Source organism: Triticum dicoccoides, chromosome 6B, assembly GCF_002162155.2.
Source record: "Triticum dicoccoides isolate Atlit2015 ecotype Zavitan chromosome 6B, WEW_v2.0, whole genome shotgun sequence".
Classification (NCBI taxonomy): Eukaryota; Viridiplantae; Streptophyta; class Magnoliopsida; order Poales; family Poaceae; genus Triticum; species Triticum dicoccoides.
Genome location: NC_041391.1, coordinates 74,500,613 through 74,521,624, shown reverse-complemented (window position 1 = coordinate 74,521,624; position 21,012 = coordinate 74,500,613). Strand labels below are relative to the sequence as shown.

The 21,012-nt window shown below is 40.1% G+C and overlaps 1 protein-coding gene across 2 annotated transcripts; it reads left to right on the top strand.

Moving 5' to 3' along the window:
* Positions 1-1,170: 1,170 nt before the first annotated feature.
* On the top strand, positions 1,171-14,815 carry LOC119322945 (S-(+)-linalool synthase, chloroplastic-like). 2 transcript variants are annotated; one of them, XM_037596490.1, is made up of 8 exons: positions 1,307-1,419; positions 7,271-7,661; positions 9,998-10,223; positions 12,694-13,066; positions 13,311-13,529; positions 13,640-13,778; positions 13,976-14,227; positions 14,347-14,815. In XM_037596490.1, the coding sequence occupies exons 3-8, from the start codon at positions 10,022-10,024 to the stop codon at positions 14,611-14,613; spliced, it is 1,452 nt and encodes a 483-aa protein (XP_037452387.1). In that variant the 5' UTR covers positions 1,307-1,419; positions 7,271-7,661; positions 9,998-10,021; the 3' UTR covers positions 14,614-14,815. The 2 variants fall into 2 exon arrangements, with proteins under 2 accessions (XP_037452386.1, XP_037452387.1); XM_037596489.1 differs by lacking the exon at positions 7,271-7,661 and having other exon boundaries at positions 1,171-1,419.
* Positions 14,816-21,012: the final 6,197 nt, after the last annotated feature.

Here is a 21,012-nt window from a genome sequence, read left to right as displayed (position 1 = left end):
CGTTGAATGACGGCCTCTCGCATTCGTGTACGCGGACTGGTCCCCCTGTCCACGGACGAACGTGGAAGAAAAAATTATGGATCACCGTTTTTTTTAGCTTGAAACACTTCATTTCATTAATGAACCTGCCGAGCAAAATCGCTGGCCATAAAAATTTGGGCGAAGGTAGGGACCAGACCCAGCTGTGGGGGTGTGGACCGGACTGGTTTCAGTTGTTTTTTCCTATTTTCTTTTGTCGGGTTTTTTTGTGCTGGTTTGTGTTGGGTTTTTCCTTTTTTCATGTTTCTTTTTTGTTTTGTGTTTTATTCCTTTTTATTTTCTTGTTTGTTTGTCCTTTTTCTCTTCTATTTTAAGTTTCATGTTTTGTTTTAAAAATATACTAAGATATTAAAAAAATATGGGTTTAAAAAAATACATGAATATTACACTATTTTAAAATTACATGAAGACTTTTCAAATGGGTGGAAAACTTGTTTAATTACATGAATAATTTCTCAAATGGACGAATGCTTTCATTAATAACATGATCGCTTTCACAGGAAATGCATGAACATGTTTTGAAAGTATATGAACACTTTTTAAAATATGTGAACATTTCTTTAAAAGTACATGTATTTTATTCAGAATAGATGAACACATCTTAATTACATGAACATTTAATAAAAATACTGAACATTTTTATTCTACATGGCATTTTTTTTACATACACGTGAACACCTTTTTTAGTCGTACACACATTTTTGTTAAAATGTTTGAACTAACATTCCTAAAAAATGCACGTACATTTCTGTGAAGTTGGAAAAAATTATGTTGTCGAAATCTCTTCCTCTCCACTTGCAGATTTCGTCCCAGATTCCGTATGAAACCCATCCCGGTCATTGAGATTTCAGGGCGGGCGCAATCTATAGTAGCAACAACGACGTAGCTCTCTTCTAGTGAGCACTCTTCCGACCTAGCACAGATATATATGGCTGCTGCTTTACCCCGTAGGCGCCACAACATTTGTATGGGAAAGGAGGCTACGAATCACCCTAGTCATTTAGATCCAGGGACGTGGAGAAGTTTCAGCGCAAGGTCGGCAAAAAAAATCCTACCTCCTTTTCTGGCCAGACATCCTGCGTGTGTGTACGTCGGCGCAGTAATATAAATGTTCGTCGCTGCCTATATGTATTTGTTCGTGGCGGCTTGACAAGTACGGTAGTTGCTCACTTGCTCCTTAGCCAACAGTTGTGTGGTTACAGAGGTGATAGTCGCAACTGACTGATGGCGGCGCACGTCTTCTCCTCCGTCGAGCCACCGCTGTTCTCAGCCTCGCCGGTGGCCGGAGTTGGCGGCCGGCGACGTCGATCCTTCCGCCCTTGCATGGTGACGAGCCCTACCCGGGACTCCCACGCGATGGCCGATGGTTTTGACTTCCAGGTGAGGTGCTCGACTCGACTCGCACGTCGTCTTGTAAATCTTTATAAGAGCAATTTTAACATGCACGGAGACAGAGAGTAAGAGGAGCATGTTAAAAAACCTCTCTTTTCACACGGAAGGTAAGAAATTAAGAGTTAATCAAACCCACTATTTAGTACAATCAACGGCTTAGATCTATTTTATACTCGTATCTTTCATGTGAAAATGGAAAATAAGAGGGAGCAGGATAGAAAACCCTCAGTAAGTGAAGTATTTTGGTGACAGAAAGAAAACGAAAATGTTAACGCCCACACGTGTGGGCGTTTGCACATCGCCCACACGCCTCCATCACCACTCATTTTGCCACGTATGAATAGATGACATCAGCAGAATTTTTTTTGGTTTTCGGCTTAAAAATGTTGTATCTTCTAAATAAAAAAGCGAACTAAAAATCCGTTTTCACCATTAAATCCGTCTCGACGAGATCTTCAAAACTAGACCCCATGTTGATATGTTTCGATGATTTTTTTTTTGTCAGAAGTTGCCACGATGTTTACACTGCAGTTGCCATAGGGCTTAAACTAAAGTTGCCATGTGGCAATTTTAGTTTGTAGATCATGGCAATTTTAGTATTTTGATGATGGCAACTCTAGTACTTTGACCATGAAAATTATTTTTTGTATGAACCATGGCAATTTTACGTGCATGTATCATGGCAATTTTAGTTTATGGTTCATGGCAAGTCTAGTTTCTTAATTCCCCGTTTTATAAATGTCAAAATTTACTTTTAAATGTAGAAGAAAAGAGCTGAAACATATCATGGCAACTTCAGTGTAAACATCATGACAATTCATATGCAATAGACATGGCAACTTTTAATCCAAAAAAAATTCATTAAAACATATCAACATGGGATCTAGTTTCGAAGATCTCATCGCGAGGGATTTAATGGTGAAAACGGATTTTCAATCGGATTTTTCGTTTAAGAGATAAAACATTTTAAAAACTGAAAATCCAAAAAAATTCCTGCATGCATGCATGCGATGACGTGGCAATCTGTTTACATTAGAGACGTGTGGTGCGTCTTCCTTCCTGCCACACGTGTGGCAGTTAGCGCGACCCAAAGAGAAAGAAACTTCTGATTGCGTTTGTGCCAATAATAAGGATACAAGATTATTTAAATCGAATGTCTCGGTGATGAGCTAGGCGAGAAGAATATCATTATCTATTGATTCAATCTAACGTTGCAATAAGCGACGGGTCTAGAAATTCATCTTAGTGGGTTCCAAGTTAACACTCAGACACTCGAGCACCGGTAATAGACACATTACATAACTAGTACTCACTCGCTTCATAAATATAAGAGATGTTCTGGATATTTTAATATTACTATGTACAGACTAAAATGACTGAACAAACACATTAGAACATGTCTATCAAGGCTGGGTCGGCAAAATCCAGAGCCCTGTGCGAAACTAAAAAATGGGGCCCCATCTCACTAAAATAAACTAATGAGCAATATAACGTATATGATATAATGTCTTACATAGCAATTGGATGTGTAAAAAAGCATACCTATTCAACTCCCGGTTGCCTGATATTTATTTGAACAAGTCATTCTTTTAGTATTCTTTGAAATGAAATGTTCAATGATATCCTTGTAATTAATCTTCTTCAACACTTTGCTCTCAAGCGCAGAAGTGGAGCCAGGATTTAAACATGAAGGGGTTGAGGGAAGAGAATGACCACGCAATAGATAAAACTTCACGGAAAATGATCCTTGTGAATCTTTATTATTAGATTGACTTTAGACCATGGGGTCTATTGCAGCAATTTCATTTGGGTTAAGTGATCATGTGATTTGCCAAATTAATCAAAGTCATCTACTATGGAAAAGCGACACACCTAATTTGTGAATTAACCTGTTGTCTTATATGCAAGTAAACGAGATCACTAGAATACTGGATTGAAATCCACCAACATAATAAAAACTAGTACTTAATACATACCTATAGATCTAACTGCTCAAGAAACGGATACGCCAATACAATACAGTGATCTGCGGACTGAATACTCGCACCGCACTGCTGCCAGTGTAGGATGGACGAACCATGACGGCGGTGTGTAGGTGGCATCCGGCAACTCACAAGGCAACCGACAGGGCAGCGACGGCGGCGCGGAATAGATGGACGCTAGGTCTTGGAAAACATACAATTTTTTTTAGACAAGCCAAACATACAAATGAAAGTACAGTTTACCACAGTGGCCTAAATACAGGATAATGCGCGTGGGCTGTTTTGGGCTTCAGTACACAGCACATGAAGGTAATTATGGCTGGGCATAAAGTAATTATATCTTCTGCCATAGTACAACACATAATTAGTGCGGAAAAAAACCCAGCGCTACGCTGAATCTTTTGAGGGCGGCAATCGTTGGCTGCCTCTGGATGGAATGCCGCTCGCTGCCGCAAGTTGTCCGGCGGACGCACAGGGAGATCGATCGAGGGTTCGCGCGTGGGCCGGCCTGTAAAATGTTTCGATGTTCCGGTTTTAGGAACCTTCTCGCTTGTTCCCAGCCGTTTTTTCCGGTTTTGGGAACCTTCTAGAAGCTTCCTAACACTTTTTTTCTGTTTCTGTTTCGTCTTTTTTTTCCTTTTTCCTGTTTATTATTTCTTCTCTATCTTTTCCTTTTCTACCTTTACAAGTTTTCTTTTTTCATCCTTTTCTTTCTGTTTCTTTTCTTTATTTTTCCTCCTCTTCAGTTTTTCATTTTTCATAATTTTAAAAATATTCAAACTATTAAAATTTTGTCTGCATGTAAAAACTATTCGTTCTTTACAAAAATTTTTGAAGTTAAAAAAATTGTTCGCTTATCAAAAAATATGTTCAAAGTTTAAAAAATGTGTTCCGGTTTTCAAAATATTGTTCATGTATTGAAAAAATGTTTGAATTTCCAAACGTTTGAGATTTTTAAAAAGGTTCTAAATTTTCAAAAAAATTCTTCAATTTTAAAAACTGCTCATGCTATCGAAATTCCTTTCTTTCAAAAATTTATTCTACTTACCAAATTTTGTTCACAAATTCAAAATATTCATAGTTCTAAAATTTTGTTCACAAAATTCAAAAAATGTTCATATTTTCAAGTTTTGTTTAGGAGTTCGTAAAAAATGTTCCTCTTTCAAAATTCATTCGCAAATTTGAGAAAAATGTTCATGTTTTCCAATTTTATTTGGTTGTTTCAAAAATTGTTTCTATTTCAAATTTTGTTCGTAACTTTCAAGAATGTGTCTGTTTCTAATTTTGTTTGGGAATTTCAAAAAATGTTCGACTTTTTAAAAAATGCTAACGAATTTGAAAAATGTTCATCTTCTTTTCTCGTTTTTCTGCTTATTTTCTCCTGTTCCTTTTTCCTTTTTAGAATATATCAGAGTTCTAAAAAACATTCTTGATTTGATAAACTGTTCATATTTCTAAAAAAATGTTCAAAATTTTAAAAAATGTTCGAATTTTATAAAATGTTTTCATTTTCAAATTTTGTCCTGAGTTTGAAAAAATGTTCTTGTTTCAAAAATTGTTGACCGATTCCAAAACTATTCGTGTTTCCAAATTATTGTCCAGAGTTTCAAAAAATGTCGCCTTTAATGAGAATTTATTCACATATTCAATAATGTTCGCCATTTTCAAAAAAGTGTTCAGTTTATCAAGAAATGTTCGAGCTTTTTTTCTTCTTCTCAAAGTTGAAAAGTGGTCCCTTTGAAAAAACATATTTCCAAAATAATGTTCGCCTTCAGAATTTGACAAAATGCTCGGATCTATATTACCATTAGCTTCACACGCCATAGTACACGAAGAAGCTCATCTATCCCGTTGGCTAGGCTCGCGCATAAGCAACAGGAGGTCCCTGGTTTGATCCCTCCCTCGAGCAGACTTTTTGGGGATTTTTCACGCAACGAGCGGCGCATAGGAACTCCAGCTCTGGATAGGATGCGATGGATCCCGTTTGGGGGGCATCGAGCAGGCCGCTTGGACGCGGCAGGAAGAAAATATACATAGGCCTTATACCAATTTGGGCCCCCCAAAATCTATGGGCCCTGTGTGGGCCATACAGTCCCGCACAACTATGGGCCCGTCCCTGATGTCTATATACACCCGACTCAGTAAAAGTTCAAACATCTTATATCCGTGAACAGAGAGACTACATATATGCTAAAATAAGAAAAATTACTAGCTGCCGCTGGTTGCAATACTTTGTTTTTTTACACGGTTTTCTTGCGTGAAAAACTTTCAATCTATTCATGAACTGTTAACGTAGTACATAGTACTAGAAGTAAAAAGTACACCCAGGTTCGTAGACCACCTAGCGACGACTACATGCACTGGAACAAGCCGAAGGCATGCCGCCGTCATCGCCCCTCCCTCATGGGAGGCAGACAAATCTTGTTGTAGTAGACAGTCGGGAAGTCGTCATGATAAAGCCCCACTGGACCAGCGCACTAGGTCAACAACCGCCGCCGATGAAGAGATGTGTAGATCAGAAGGATCCAACTTGCAGGCACATGAACACAAACGAATGAAGATCGTATCCACGTGGATCCAGGAAGACAAACACCGACTTAATCCCATGAGATCCGCCAGAGAGAAACCTTCACATGCCCTTCGATGATGCTAGAAACACCACCCAGATGAGGGTTAGGCTGGGAGGACCTTATTCCATCTTCTGAGAGCCGTCGCCTCCCCTCTCCGAGTAGTACACAAAGCCTAACAAAACTAAAAAACCATCTGAAAACAAAGCCCTCCCGCCGGCAACTGCCGAGATCCACCGCGCTTCCTTGGAACTAAGACCACGAGATCGATCGACGGAGGCGCATAGGGTGCCCTGGCGTACAAGAGCGAAGGGGTATGCAACCAGACTATCGCTTACACGGTTGTTATTTGGAAGGATTTTACTAGCGAATCTATGAAGCCCAACCAAAATTTCCTCACAGAAAAACAACCAAAATACTTTTATTTCTGTCAATTATTATTTCAATAATAAACAAAAAACACTTCTAAACTTTTTTTGAAGAAAAAATTCACTTCTAAACTTGATTGGCCGCTGAGTATGGAATTTGGCGGGCGCCCGCCAAATAGCACGCCCCTTGGAAAGTTGACCCTTCCAATGAACATGATTCATTTTACCAAAGATGCACGGTTTTCAAAAACTCTACTGGATTTTGGTCATATTTTATTCTTTTGAATTATGTTTTCTGAAACTCTTTTCAAATTTCGGATATTGGAGCGGCCCCGAATTTCCAAACAGAAATTTGTAACATCTGGAACCAAATCCAAATCCATCTTTCTTTAGGGTCAAATCCATCCTCCTAGGGCATTTACAACGCGGATGCTAACGATCGACACCAAGGTTGATTTCCCGGCAGTTATGCCCGATTCCCACCCTAGACAGGGAATCTCGCTTGCGTCAATGCCGCGCAAGGCATCGAGCGCTTCTGTTTTCTTTTTTTCTTTTTTCATAAATCATGGGCCATCTATAGATTGCTATTGGCGTTGGAGGGATGGACACCCTACACAGTCGGCCCATGGATCTTTTTAAAAGATCTGCCGCCTTACGAGCCGTCAAATCTGGAGCGCCCAAGATTAACCTTCTACCATTGCAACACATGTCGTGTTGGGGTTATGTTACGGAAATTTTTGTAACATAGCTCAAGTTGCCGATTATTTTTTGCAACATATGTCTTGTTACAGTTTTTTTGCAACAGATGTCTTGTTGCATTTTTTTTTGGAACAAAGGTCTTGTTGAAATCTATTTATTTTGCAACATAGGTCTTGTTACAGTTTTTTTTTGCAACATACCTTATTGCTGAAACTGGTTGTAGAGAGCATCGACCATGTCGACCTAAGGAAAGGCTGGTGCTCCTTCGGGACGGTGGGGCGAAGGTGGACGTAACTCCCCCCCAAGGACACAGATGCTGGTGCTCCCACTGGGCGGCGGGATGCAGCTTGAGTTCGGGCGCACCAGGACGTCCAACATTCATGGTGGAGGTGGGCGGCAACGGCTGCGGTCACGCCCGCGACCTTGTCGGCATGCTGCCGGTGGCGAACGTCGATGACGGCGGTCGAAGCAGCACGAGACAGAGTTGGCTTGATGGGGATCTTGCGAGGTGCACGGGTGGTGGCCAATGTCGAGGGGATCCAGATCCCACAACACAACAGTTTTTGCGGCGGGGGAGATTGCAAGAACGACTTTAGTTGCAAAAACTAGTCTAGGTAATACGTTGCTTCTAGCCATCTGATTAAAACCTGATCTAACGGCCACAGTGGCGGTGGATCACACGCGTCGTTATCCGTCGGCTGATCCCAATCATTTCCCGTACATTTCCTATCATGTAAAAGCCTCAACAAGCGTTCACCGTTGAAGATGCCCTTATCACCAGTAGAAAGAGAATATCTTGATTTAAAAAAAAGAAAAAGAAAATATCTCCCCCTTGGTTTCTATTCTTTGTTCTCCCCTCACTTTCTCCTCGACTCTTCCAAATCACACAAATCCATTCTCCCGTCTCATCTCCCCAAAATCTCTCCTCTCTCAAATCCAGCGCCTTATGCGGTCTCCTCGTCCTCCCTCCCTCTCCTCCATATCGAGTCCCCCCTCCTGGCCATCAGCAACGCGCGGCCGTCCTCGTTCCTCGTGGCCATGGGCACGCGAAGTTTGGGCTGTTGGGTCTAACCCTATACGAAGGTAGAAGAATAAGTGCACGAGACAAGAGAAATTTTTTGGGGCGATGTACCCCCGCGCAAACCTCTTTTTACCGGTTCCTGGAGGTACCGGCAAACCATGCATCCATCGTTCGTCTTGTTTGCGTTTCGTGCATTTATGTGGCCCACCTCTAGTATAGCATTTTTATTTTCATAACCCACCTCTTGTATAACACTGTTGTATGTCAGATGGCTGGCCCACCTCTTTTCACCACTTTGCACTAGTATGTCAGCTACAGGTACTACTTCTGTCAGCATACCGTACGCATGCATGCAACTTCTTTCCTCTCTCTGCCCTTTCAAACAAATGCATCTTTTTATTTTTGCTTACAATTTTAGATGGTCACTGTCTTTCACAAAAATCCATTACTGAATTTTTTATATATATTCAAATTCCTTGCAACATGATATACAGAACAAGTTCAATATTGAATATTTTTCAACTAGATTTAAAAATAAGGTGTTTCACATTCTCAAAAAAATATCTCGTTTTATAGATTTCACTTAGTCCAAAAAATAAAATTCATAAGTTCATAGATATAAATCATTTCAAGGAATTGAAACATATATTTTAAGTCAAAACGATTGAAAATCAATCTTTTATAAGGACTGAAATCGGTCCTCTAAAATGAGTGAAATAATTCAAGCACTTCTTTTCAAATGAAACAAGCAAAAATTGTACTTTCAAATGAGTGAAATCAGGGAAACCGCTTATTTCAGTGTGTATATTGTGAGTGTAGTAGTTTTCTGAAACTACTAAAATGAGTGAAATCTATCTTTTGTAATGAGTGAAATCACTTTTTTGAAACAAGTGAAATATAGTATTTCAATTGAGTGAGCGTAATATGTTTTCTGAAATTAGTTTCTTGAAATATTATATTTCTGAAAAATTATATACCAGCTTATTGATATATATATGAAATCAATTTGTAAATGAGTGAAATCTGTATTTTCAAAGTAGTGAAATATTTTTTTTGGAATGAGTAAACTCTGTTTATTGAAATGAATAAAATCGTACTTTTTGCAATGTGAAACTAATTGAAACAGTAAAATTCAATCTAGCCAAATTGTATTCAAGACCGGTCTTGTTTTAAAGGTCTTATCACCCTGACTTCAAATGTACAAAAAAAATTCAATTACTGAAATTTGGTTCATAGTTATTAACCATTCAAAATATGACCAGGAAATAAAATGCAACTATTTTGTTTGGGGCAGAGAACCCATGCGCCGTCCTCTTCATCAGTCACCCAGTCCTGTCACATCAAAAGTTGTCACACATCTCACATGCATAGATGTATTCCTTTGTCTAATGTCTGTATTGCATAGCAAATTATTTTTACTTTATACACAAAAGGCTGGCACGAATCTCAGAGAAACCAAGTGAATGGTAGATTCTCCACAGGTAGCTCCCAGCTCCGGTAAAAAAAACTTAGCCGCGTACCCCTGGCGCTCAAACGCCCTAGTTTTTCTATTTCTCCGGCTTAACCAGCCTCCGCACGTCTCATCTGGACTTAGCAGACACCCCCTATTTATCTGGACTACCAAGATGAACTGAGAGCTTTTATTCTTGGTAGAAATTTATTCACATCACCATCAGTTCTCCAATGTGACTTTAAGGCTTGTTATTGAATTAGATATATTTTTTCTAACCATTTAAATTTCTGACTAACTGAATTACTCGGAAAAGAACTGACTAACTGCGCTGCTATAAGCCTTGGAGAAGATAGGAAAGTAGCCTGTTTTTTCCCCTTTGATGAATAGAAGAATTAGCCTCGCAAAGTGAAACATAAAGTCTCCCATATCTCCCATTTTTGCATTTTAAATTTTTTTCTCTCTCCATGGAATAACAGGAGGGCCTGAAGAGTGTTAAGGAAATGCTGCATCAAAACCATAAGGAAAAGAGGAAGGTGATGACTGATATTGATCACCTCAAGCGCCTCTGCATCGACCACTATTTCCAAAACGAGATCAATGATGGCATGGATGCGTGCTTGAATCTTGTTGACAGTGATGATCTACTAGATGCAACACTTTCCTTCAGGCTACTGAGAGAAGATGGATATGATATTTCAGCAGGTTAGTACACTTATCATATATTTTTCGATAGTATAGAAATGATCCCTCATTTTGTTTACGGTGTTCATGGGCCCAAGTCATTTTTACTGTTCATGGTCTTCAAATTCAGTACAAGATTTATAAGATAGTTCAAAATCATAATTTACTATAAAAAGATAAAAAACTTTGCCATGTGGGGCATGTTCCTTCTCGGCAATGGCTGTCACACCTAAAATCTTGGCTTGCTGGCACTCTCCTGTGGTGGTGCGTGGTGAGTGGTGACTGACCTTGCGTAGAGGAATGACTGGTCTAGAGGATGTGGGAACTCTGAGGATTTGCGACCTTCTCGAGGGCTTTTGATTCATTGGTCATGAATTTGTCATGCAGAATAGTACGCTTTTTTTGTCAGGGTCCAGAAGTTGTTCTAGCTAGTTGTGACTAATCCACATATCGAATTAAATTTATTTTTGCCCTTTTTTGAAAATGGAGGCTCGGCCCCGGCCTCCGCATCGGATGATGCATGCAGCCATTTTATTAAGAAGTCTCGAAGTAGCACAAAGTCATAAAAGTATTACAGCTCGCAAGCGGAGCGAAAAAGGAAAAAAGAAGCGAATGTTCAATATTACAACAGGTATGACAATGTAAAGGACAAGCTCCCTAGACTCCTATCTTGTTATGCAACCGCCATCTGAACTGGTTGAATATAGCCCGTGCTACCATCTCCCACTGGTTGCACCTAGTAACCAAAGGCTCCCTGAAGTCCGTAGGAGTGAGTAAGGACCACGTACGGATCCATGCAGTAGCTCTGAAGATGACCTGCAAGAAAGTTAGATTAGGTTGTCTGTTAAAAATCATATCATTCCTGCAATTCCATATAGCCCAAAGAAGCGCACATATTTCAATCCGAATATCAATCGCAGTAATATGCTCCACCCCAGCTAACCACGTCCCAACTAACAATTCAATGTCAACTGGAGGAGTGATGTTAAAGGCTATATGGATCGTTCTCCAAAGCAATTTCGCGAATGGGCACTCTATGAATAAGTGTTGTATTGTTTCAACATGATCACAAAAACAACAACGTGAACTACCTACCCACCGCCTCTTTATTAAGTTATCTTTGGTTAGGATCATTTGTTTGTGAATGAACCACATAAATATTTTAATACGCAAGGGAACCTTAACCTTCCAAATATGTAACGATCTCAAGATTGGTCCAGAATTAGTCAGATCCATGTAAAAAGATTTCACCGTAAACACCCCATTTCTGGCTAACTTCCAGTGCATCGAATCTGGTTGGTCGGATAGTTGAACATCTATCTATCTCCGGACCAAGTGCATCCAGGTAGTCCATCGCTCACTAACTAACGCACGTCTGAACTGAATATTCAAGGGAGTCGATTGAAGTATGGTGCCTATGTAATCCTCCTTACGTTGCACAATGTTATATAGGGTGGGGTACTGTATGGCTAGTGGCGTCTCCCCTAACCACGTATCCTCCCAAAATCTTGTTGACATCTCATTGCCAACCACGAATTTGACCCTACGAAAGAACAAATCTTTCGTTCACACGAATCCCTTCCAGAATGGCGAGTCAGTTGGTCTCACGGTGACCTGGGCTAGCGTTTTTGATTGTAGATATTTATTGCGTAATATCTATGCCCACATACCCTCCGGCTCTGTCTCTAACCTGTAGAGCCATTTACTCATAAGACATTTATTCTTAACTTCCAGGTTTTCAATACCGAGACCCCCCTGGTCCTTGGGTCGGCATAGAATATCCCATCGTGCGAGACGGTATTTCTTCTTGGCCTCATCTGACTGCCAGAAGAATCGAGATCTAAAGAAGTCAAGTCTCTTCCACACCCCTTTTGGTACCTCGAAGAAAGATAATAGGAACATCGGCATACTAGTAAGTACTGAGTTTATCAACACTAGCCGACCTCCATACGACATTAGCTTGCCCTTCCAGCAACTAAGCTATTTTTCAATTCGATCTTCAATGCACTTCCATTCTTTATTAGATATCTTACGGTGATGAATCAGTATGCACAAATAGCTGAAAGGTAAAGAAACTAATTCACACCCAAACAATTGTCTATATGTGTCTTGCTCTTCTTTGGCCTTCAAGGCAGAACAACTCGCTCTTGTGAAAATTTATTTTTAATCCAGACAATGTTCGAAGACATAATATGAGTTTCATATTTTGCGCTTTTGCAATGTCATGTTTCATGAACAGATAGTGTTGTAAGCATATTGTAAAATGGAGACTCCCCCATCGACCAAACAAGGTACTAGCCCATCCACTTGACCGTTTTGCTTGGCCCTGCCTATAAGAATGGTCAACATATCGGCCACTATATTAAATTGGAGAGGAGACATGGAATCCCCTTGTCTCAACCCCTTGTGTGTCTGAAAGTAAAATTTATTTTCGCCCTGTTATTGCAACCACAGTTTATATTCCTAAAAACCTTTATCCTTGATGTGGTAGATGAGGTTCTTCAAAAGTTTGTCAATGAAAACGAGGACTTCAACGTTGATCATACCAAAGACATCAGAGGGTTGCTCAGCTTGCAGGACATATCACACTTGAACATGGGAGAAGCATCACTATACAAGGCAAATGACTTCTCAAGGAAACACCTCACTTCTGCAATTAAACACTTGGACCTAAACCTTGCAAGATATGTGAGGCATTCACTGGATCATCCCTACCATGTGAGCCTGATGCAGTACAAGGCTAGACACCACCTGAGCTATTTCCAGAGCTTGCCCACTCGGAACACTGCAATGGAGGAGCTGGCACTTGCAGACTTCAAGCTTAACAAGTTGCAGCATCAGATGGAAATGCAAGAGGTTAAGAGGTACATATATAAGTTCATTCCTTGCAAACTTTATGTTTTATCTGCAGCTCCCAGAAGAGGAATGTGGCTAGAGCATTTGTTTCTTCTCAGGTCCATCACAAAGACCACTGAGTTGAAAATTAGTACCTAATCTGTCTTCCAAGTTGATTTACCATCTTCACATTAGATAACATTCTCCATTTTATACCTATCTTTGGGGGTATTGACAAATTTCTTCTTTAACTTCTAAATGTCATTGTGACAGATGGTGGATGGGCCTGGGATTGGCTCAAGAAATACCAGCTACGCGTGACCAAATTCTTAAATGGTACATGTTTCCCATGACTATCCTCCAGGGGCAATCCTTCTCCAGATACCGGATTGAGATAACCAAAATCATTGCAATTGTCAGTATTGTGGATGACATCTTTGATGTTGTTGCAACACAAGAGGAGCTTTCTCGCTTCACCGAGGCAATCAGAACGTAGGCTTTTCCTTTCTGGCTACTATAAATTCATCTCGCTGTTTATGATCAACAGTAACTGTCAGTATTGTGTAACCGAAATTTCATGTTAGAAAATGCATTTCTTACAGGTGGGATCTTGCAGCTGCTGCATCACTTCCAAGCTACATGAGATCATGCTACAGTTCTCTTTATACAATCACAAATGACATCGCAGATATGGCTGAAAGAGAACATGGGCTGAACCCTATTGATCATCTCAAAAAAGATGTATGTCTCTTGGAATATCTTTATTCTTTTAGATTTCCTGATTTGTCTAGATAACCAACTAAATTGTTTGTTGGACGAGCAACATATGTATCTATCCAATATATAATATTTGAGAATATTTAAGTTCATGTATAAATATATTAAAAAAAGGAAAATAATAATCAACTGAAAATAGTGAATTCATTTTTCTTTTGCAGTGGGCCATGCTTTTCGATGCATTTTTGCTTGAGGCGAAATGGTTGTCTGCTAATCATGTTCCTTCCCTAGATGACTACCTATCGAACGGCGTCATCACTACAGGAGGACCACTTGCACTTGTGCATCTCTTTTCCATGCTAGGACATGATCCAACAAGGGATGCTACAAACCTCACGGCCGGCCGTATCCCTCCGATAATCTCCTGCCCGTCAAAGATCTTGAGACTTTGGGATGACATGGGCAGTGCCAAGGTCAGATTCCAACTGCTGAAATTACCCCCCTGCTTAATTAGAAACCTAGAATTTCTAATGAATCTTAGCCCCACTGGTTTAAGATACCATAACATGATCACCATTCTTGCACCATGCAGGACGAAGCGCAAGATGGCCTGGACGGATCATACAAGGAGTTGTACCTGAAAGAGAACCCCGGTGGCGACGCGAAGGGGCATATGCTGGCGCTGATCGAGAGTGAGTGGGGGGAGCTCAACAGGGAGTGCTTCTCCAGGAGGACATTCCCGCCCAGCATGACCCGGATCTCGCTAAACCTCGCGAGGATGGTGAGGGTCCTCTTTGGCTACGGCGAAGGGCAGACGCTCCCCGTCCTTGAGGAGTACATAAGGATGCTCTTGTTATGAATCATGCCCACACAATCAGGAATCGAGAGGATGACAGAACCAGAGGAAAGCTGGGGTTTTCCCATGAAAATCCTGCTTGAGGATTCTGCAGTTCCCCCTATATTCGCCATAGTGAAAGAATATACTTTGTAGAATGACACAGTCAAACTTTTCTAACATTGACTACATTTTTATAAATAGTGGTAAAGTGGAAATTGTATAATCTTCAAAGTTGATGCTCGGCATAGGTAGTGGGACCCGCCAGTCAGGTGGTGGACACGTGGCTGGTTTGCTAATCGTTAGCTTTGCCGAGAGGAGATCTCGGCAAAGCATCCACTCGGCGTTGGACGTGGGACATCGAGTGGCCTTTGCCGAGAACAATTCTCGGCAAAGACTTTGCCGAGAACAATTCTCGGCAAAGACTTTGCCGAGTGTTTTAGGCCCTTTGCCGCGGCGTAGGGTATGATTCAGGTAGTGTTCACAGCTAGAGATTCCCTACTCTCACGGATATGGAGGGACGTTCAGATTGAAGCCATATCGCACCATCTGCAAAATCTCATAGACTCAATACCACAGAACTGTGCAAATATCCTGCCATAGTTCAGTATCTAACTTCATAGCAGGCAAAATTAAGCAAGTGCCGGTGTTCAAGTGAAGTTTCGAGCTGGGTTGAACAAAAGCTAATATGGACCAAAGCTAATAAACTTTGACAAAGTTTATAAACAAATCAAGTGCCAGTGTGCAATAGAAGTTTCGAGCAAAGAAAAGCAGTAAGGAAAAAACGGCCAAAAAATATTAACATATACAATAACAGATTAATACCATTAGATTCACTATTGAATGTACTTTCACATCATATATTTTCATTAAGGTAAAAGTATATTTTTTTGTAAAGTTGGTCAAACTTAAGTTTGACTTTAGTTAAACCTAATATGCAGAGTAAATAAAAAGGAAGGAGTACTTTGGTTTTCTACCATTCAAATTTCATCATGAATGTTTGGGGCGTGTGCCCATTTTAGTCTTATGGTGCGCCCGACTCTATCCACAAGAGAATTCATGCATGCAAAGGGTGATAACAGTAGATTCCCTCTACTTAATCAAATAAAGAAGAATATTTCAAAAATTCACTTTGGCACGTGGGCCTGCCATATGAGCACTTTTATTGAGATGAAGGAGCATCCTCTATTTCCCGTATGCTTTTATAACCAGAATAATTATTTACAAAGCCTATTGGACAGCGAATAGGGTCGCAACGCGTCGGGAGGAATACTAGTGTTTAGTAAGAAAATTCCGCACAAGCTATATCTCACTTATAGCGAGATGGTAGCTCCCCTCGCCCACAACACCCACGCGTATGCGTCGGCTAAGTACATTCATTCGGGCGTTGCTGTTTTCCCGGTCATGCGTTTCGTTTGGTCGCTGTTGTTTTGTTTCGATTTTTCCCTGCTTTGGTTTCTTGTTTTCTTTACTGGTTTTCTCGGTTTATCTGTTGTTTCCTTACTGTTTTTCTTTGCTTTTGTTTTTGGTTGTTTTTCACTGCTTTTGCATCGGTTTTCACTGTTTCAACTTTTTATCTTTGTTTTACTCCAGTTTTATTTGTTTCTTTGTCGGTTTTCTTTGTTGTTCTTTTTTACTTTGCGGTTTACCATTTTATTTGTTTCTTTCTCGATTTTCACTGATTTGTTTCTTCGTTTTCTTTGCTTTGTTCCTTTCCATTTTTTCCCAAATTTTTTCTTGTCTCCCTTTTCTTTTTTGCACTTTTTCTCCGATTTTCTTGTTTTCCTTTTCTGTTTTCTTTGTTTCTTTCTTATTATTTTTATTTTTTAAACACATGCCTACATTTTTGTACATATTATATATTTTTTATACATCAAACATTTTAGTTATATGTAAAACATTTTTTAATATATGTTTAACATTTTTTCAAATAAATGATTACCATTTTTTCAGATATATGTTTTGATAACTATTGTTTTCATATATTGTACATTTTTAGTATACATCTAAAACATTTTACATATAGTTTTGACCTTTCTTATATACTCCCTCCGTCCCAAAGTTCTTGTCTTAGATTTGTCTAGATACGGATGTAACAATTTTGGGACGGAGGGAGTATATGATTAACTTTTTTAAATTATATGTTTTGTTTCTACATTTTTTGACGGACCAGATCTATAATTTCGGCAAATTTGAGGAACCAAAAACATATTTTTTTTCAAGAAAAAAAAGGTTAAAACCCATCCTAAGCTATTTTTAGTAGGCGTAGTTCCTAAACCGGCCATAAATTTGGGCCATCTAAAGGGAACGTGCATGGCTATCATCCCGCAAAGAAAAAGCTTTTTGCAATGAAAATGGTAAACCCACAATCCTGTTTTAAGTGACACCAGAAAATGTTTTACTTTTTGTATAAAACTCCCTGATATTTCATTTAATAAACCCTTAGTCCATCTAGAAAATAACATTATATTTTGGGGGCAGATTCAAATACTTTTTAAAAGTATCAATAACTTAAGAACCGTAACTTCAATTTTGACATGTTATATATGAAAAGTTGATTAGAAAAATGTGTAGAATTTTCAAATGATGTTGGTTAGCTGTGAAACATTTTTAAGTGTTATTTAGTATGCAACCTTAATCAATAGCTCACAATTCGCCTTTGTTTCGTACCGATGTAGATCCAGATTGGAAATCAACACATCAACAAAATCACATTAGGGACAAAACAATCTATAACCTCGCATGCACACTTCGACAAAAACTTTTTTGGGGAAACCTTGGGATTGACCACATTCAAACGCCTTATGGTTGTATGAGCACTGAGGCCACATTCAAAAATACATTTTTTTCAAGAAAAAGGGGTAAAAACCTATCCTAAGCTATTTTTAGTAGGCGCAGTTGCTAAACCGGTTATGAATTTTGTCCACCTAAAGGGAACATGTATGACTACTTTTTAGGAAACAATATTGTTCTGGGAGACGAGAAGGCAGCCGAGATGAAGGACTGATCCAGACTAGAGCAGCTATAGCTGATTCAGGTTCGGCAGATTTAATTGGAGGATTATGCGTTCTGTTCTTCTGAAGGATGGGTGGATTATTTGTGTTTCGAACATGGTTTATCATTGCACACACATTATAGCTGTAGAATTGGAATGCTACTGCAGGATATAAACTCCTATATTGCTGTTTCGATGGAACAGAACAAATCAGGAATACAAGCTAAAAATAATACGTAATACCAGCGAAACTAGCTAGGTGCCAGTAGCACACTTGCAATGGAATCATACGTCACGGGGGGCATCGCTACATGCATCTGAACATCGCTAGTTTCCGGGGAAGACCTTGCGGAGCACGCGCTGCGAAACCGGGCCGGCCGGTCCTGCTTCGGGGGCGGCGGAGAATGGCGAAATGGGTGCCGTGGCTGTGACCGGGGGCCCGCAGCAATCGTACCCACAGCACTTGAGGTTGCAGCAGGGGGTCGGCAACACCTGGGCGTCGCTCTGGTTGAGCGCCAGCAGGAGGACCAGCAAGAGGGCGCCGACCATCTTGGAAGCCATCGCCGTCGAGCCTTTGCAGCTGGTTTTGTGATGAACTCGCTTGTGCTACGGGGCCAACGACCTTGTGATGCGAGAAACGAGTGTGGTATGGATGTCTTGCTCGCTCCCTCCTATTTGTAGTCCTGAGCAGCAGGTTTCCCGAATAACGCAGATGGAAGGAATTCAATTGGAGCATTAACAACGTGCCATATAAAATCGTGGTCAAATCATGATATCATCCGGATGACTCCTCAAAGATAAGGATGAGTTTTAAGACAGGCTCCCAAATTTAGAATAAGATTATTGGATTCCAAAGGTGGCTAATATAAGGATGCTAATTAGGAAATTATCCACGATGGCAAATCTTTGGTAGCAGGACATTAAAGATAAAATCTCACATGCTATAGATTTTTTTTTGAGATTACCCACATGCTCTATATCATCATCAGGATGAAACCTCATGGATAAAGATGGATAGGATCGACCGTTGTTATCCCTCCATTCCAGATTTATTTGGCTGGCGAGCTGTTTGATTAGACAAAGGTAGAGCATGCTTTTTTTTTTCAGTTTGCAAACCCACCCATAATTATGCCAATACCGAGAATCATTTTGTGGTTGGATGATTAGGCGGATGGTTGTACCCCTAGCACACCATGGATCAAACTACATGTTTGACACCTATGTGCCCAAGTGCCAGTGGTGTGTGTCTTTATAGGGTTATAATTGTACATGCATATATGTGAGTGTCTATGTCTGCATTGTGTTTCTCAAGCAAAAAAAAAACAAAGTTAATCACCTGATAAGTCCAAATTTAAATGTGGTCAATCTCAAAATGGAGTTGAAAAGCTCCAATCTAAATAATGGTACCGAAGGGATTTGCTAAATATTGCTCGGGTGATTTTTTTTTTGGTTATGGCACTCGTGTTTCTGATTTCCAGAGTTTATTCTCTGATTTGTGTTGGTTTGTGGAACAATCAGGACAGTGTGACAGGACTGAAACGACAAGAGTTTGTGGATTGCACAGCAATGTATCGCCGCATCAGGTTCATGTTGTGGTACTTCATCAGTGATGTCTTATTTGTGACAATACTATAGGTAATAATGGACATAGCTTAGATGGTTAGGTTCCTGGTGGTGAAGTCAGCCCACAAGGGTTCAAGTGATGTTCTTGACACTAATGCTCGCATTAATCTCAAGATGTTATTCCCTCAATATCTTGAAGCTGCTTATATGTGTAGGGTGTTCGTACATGTGTCCATAGGGGTGAGTGCGTGTACCAAACTTCTCTTGATGCGCCCACACCTATATATAGGTGGAGGGGTGAGGGTTTCATCCGACCTATGGAGGTGGAGTCCTTGTAGGAGCACACCCCTTTTGTTGGTTTGCCCCCCCAAGAAATAGGGGGGTTGGCCGACTTGGGCCCTATGGGCCGCCTTGCCCCCAAGGCAGGGGGTAGGTGGCATTAGGATCCTTCCAGAATTTTCAAAAGGTTTTTGGAACATATTGGAGCTTTCGCCACCTTACAGAACATTCTGAGACACTACATGATATCACTGGGACGCTCTCGGGACCTCCGGGAACAATTTTGATATTATCAAAATACTTTTGGACCCCTTCTATCTTGTTCTTGATTATCACATATTACTCCTATATGTTGCTAATCATTAAGCGTGTGACCCTATAGGTTCAAGACTACATGGACAAGTTTGTAACACCTTCTAGTCAATAATTATTAGTGAGATCTGGACACGCACAATAATCCCCACATAACATTGTAGATCTTTATAAAAAAAACTTTTTTTATCGCATGCAATTGCCTTTCCCTCTCCATACGTTACCAAACATGAGGGGAGACTTTGATTGTATCGTTGTGACAACTACTTGATCACTATACGTAGTTATCCTCATTACAGGTTTGTACTCTTTCCTTGTAATCGTATTTCGGGATGCACATGACTAATTCCTTAGTCACAATACATGGTCAAGAGATGCCAGACAGTGTAATACCATGTGGTCTGAGAGTGTATATATCGATCGCCGGAGGGGCAAGTTTAAGTCTTCACATATCTAGTACCACGACATACTTCCTTGCGTTACCAAAAGTTAACTTTATAATTACCCAGTTATAGAGTAACATACAACATATTGACAACACGAACTCGCGTTATACAATACGATGGATCTATCCAACATCATTATTACCCTAACAACATGCTCTGATCATTTTTTTCATCCTCGTTACGTTAACTATGCACATGGCCATGAAAGCAGAACCATCAACAATACATGAGCAAGTCCAGAGGTCTAACTCTGTTTCGCGTTTATATCTCTAAACATGAAATTTGGTTTTCCTCTAAATCTCACTTTCAAAAACCAATGCAATTCTAGCATTGAAATATAAACTTAATTACGAACATGCAAATAAAACAAGGGACATTTACATTTTTGCCCCTAACTGGAATCCACTAGTCAGATTTGCCCCTAATTTCGAAGCATGCCCAAATTTGTCCCTCTGCCATTAGTTGCCCTCATAGAAATGCCCTTCCGCGCCCTTAATGTCCGGGCAAAGGGCTTTGACCGTCTCGAAAAAATAGCAAAAAAATCTGAAATTTTGTGGGATTGAAGGTACTCAAGTGCGCAAGGTGCGTGCAAATTTTCATGTTGTTTGGACACTCTAGGAGCTCATGGCGAAGGAAAAACAGTAAATCAGTACGCCTGTGAACAGTAAATTCAAAAGGTAGCAAGAAAATTCAAAAAAGTATGAATTTTTTTGGCATCCAAGATGCTCGGGTGCACAAGGTGTGTGCAAAATTTTGTTGTGCTTGGACATTGTAGGAGCTCGCGAAAAAAACAAAATCTGGCTCGGAAAAAACTTTGAACAAATACAC

What these genes read in the sequence shown, in the direction of transcription:
- LOC119322945 (XM_037596489.1), top strand. Translation starts at nt 1,264, where the DNA reads ATGGCGGCGCACGTCTTCTCCTCCGTCGAGCCACCGCTGTTCTCAGCC. An exon ending in TGGATATGATATTTCAGCAG is followed by an intron (nt 10,224 to 12,693) that starts GTTAGTACACTT and finishes TTGATGTGGTAG; the next exon opens with ATGAGGTTCTTCAAAAGTTT. An exon ending in TTCACCGAGGCAATCAGAAC is followed by an intron (nt 13,530 to 13,639) that starts GTAGGCTTTTCC and finishes CATTTCTTACAG; the next exon opens with GTGGGATCTTGCAGCTGCTG.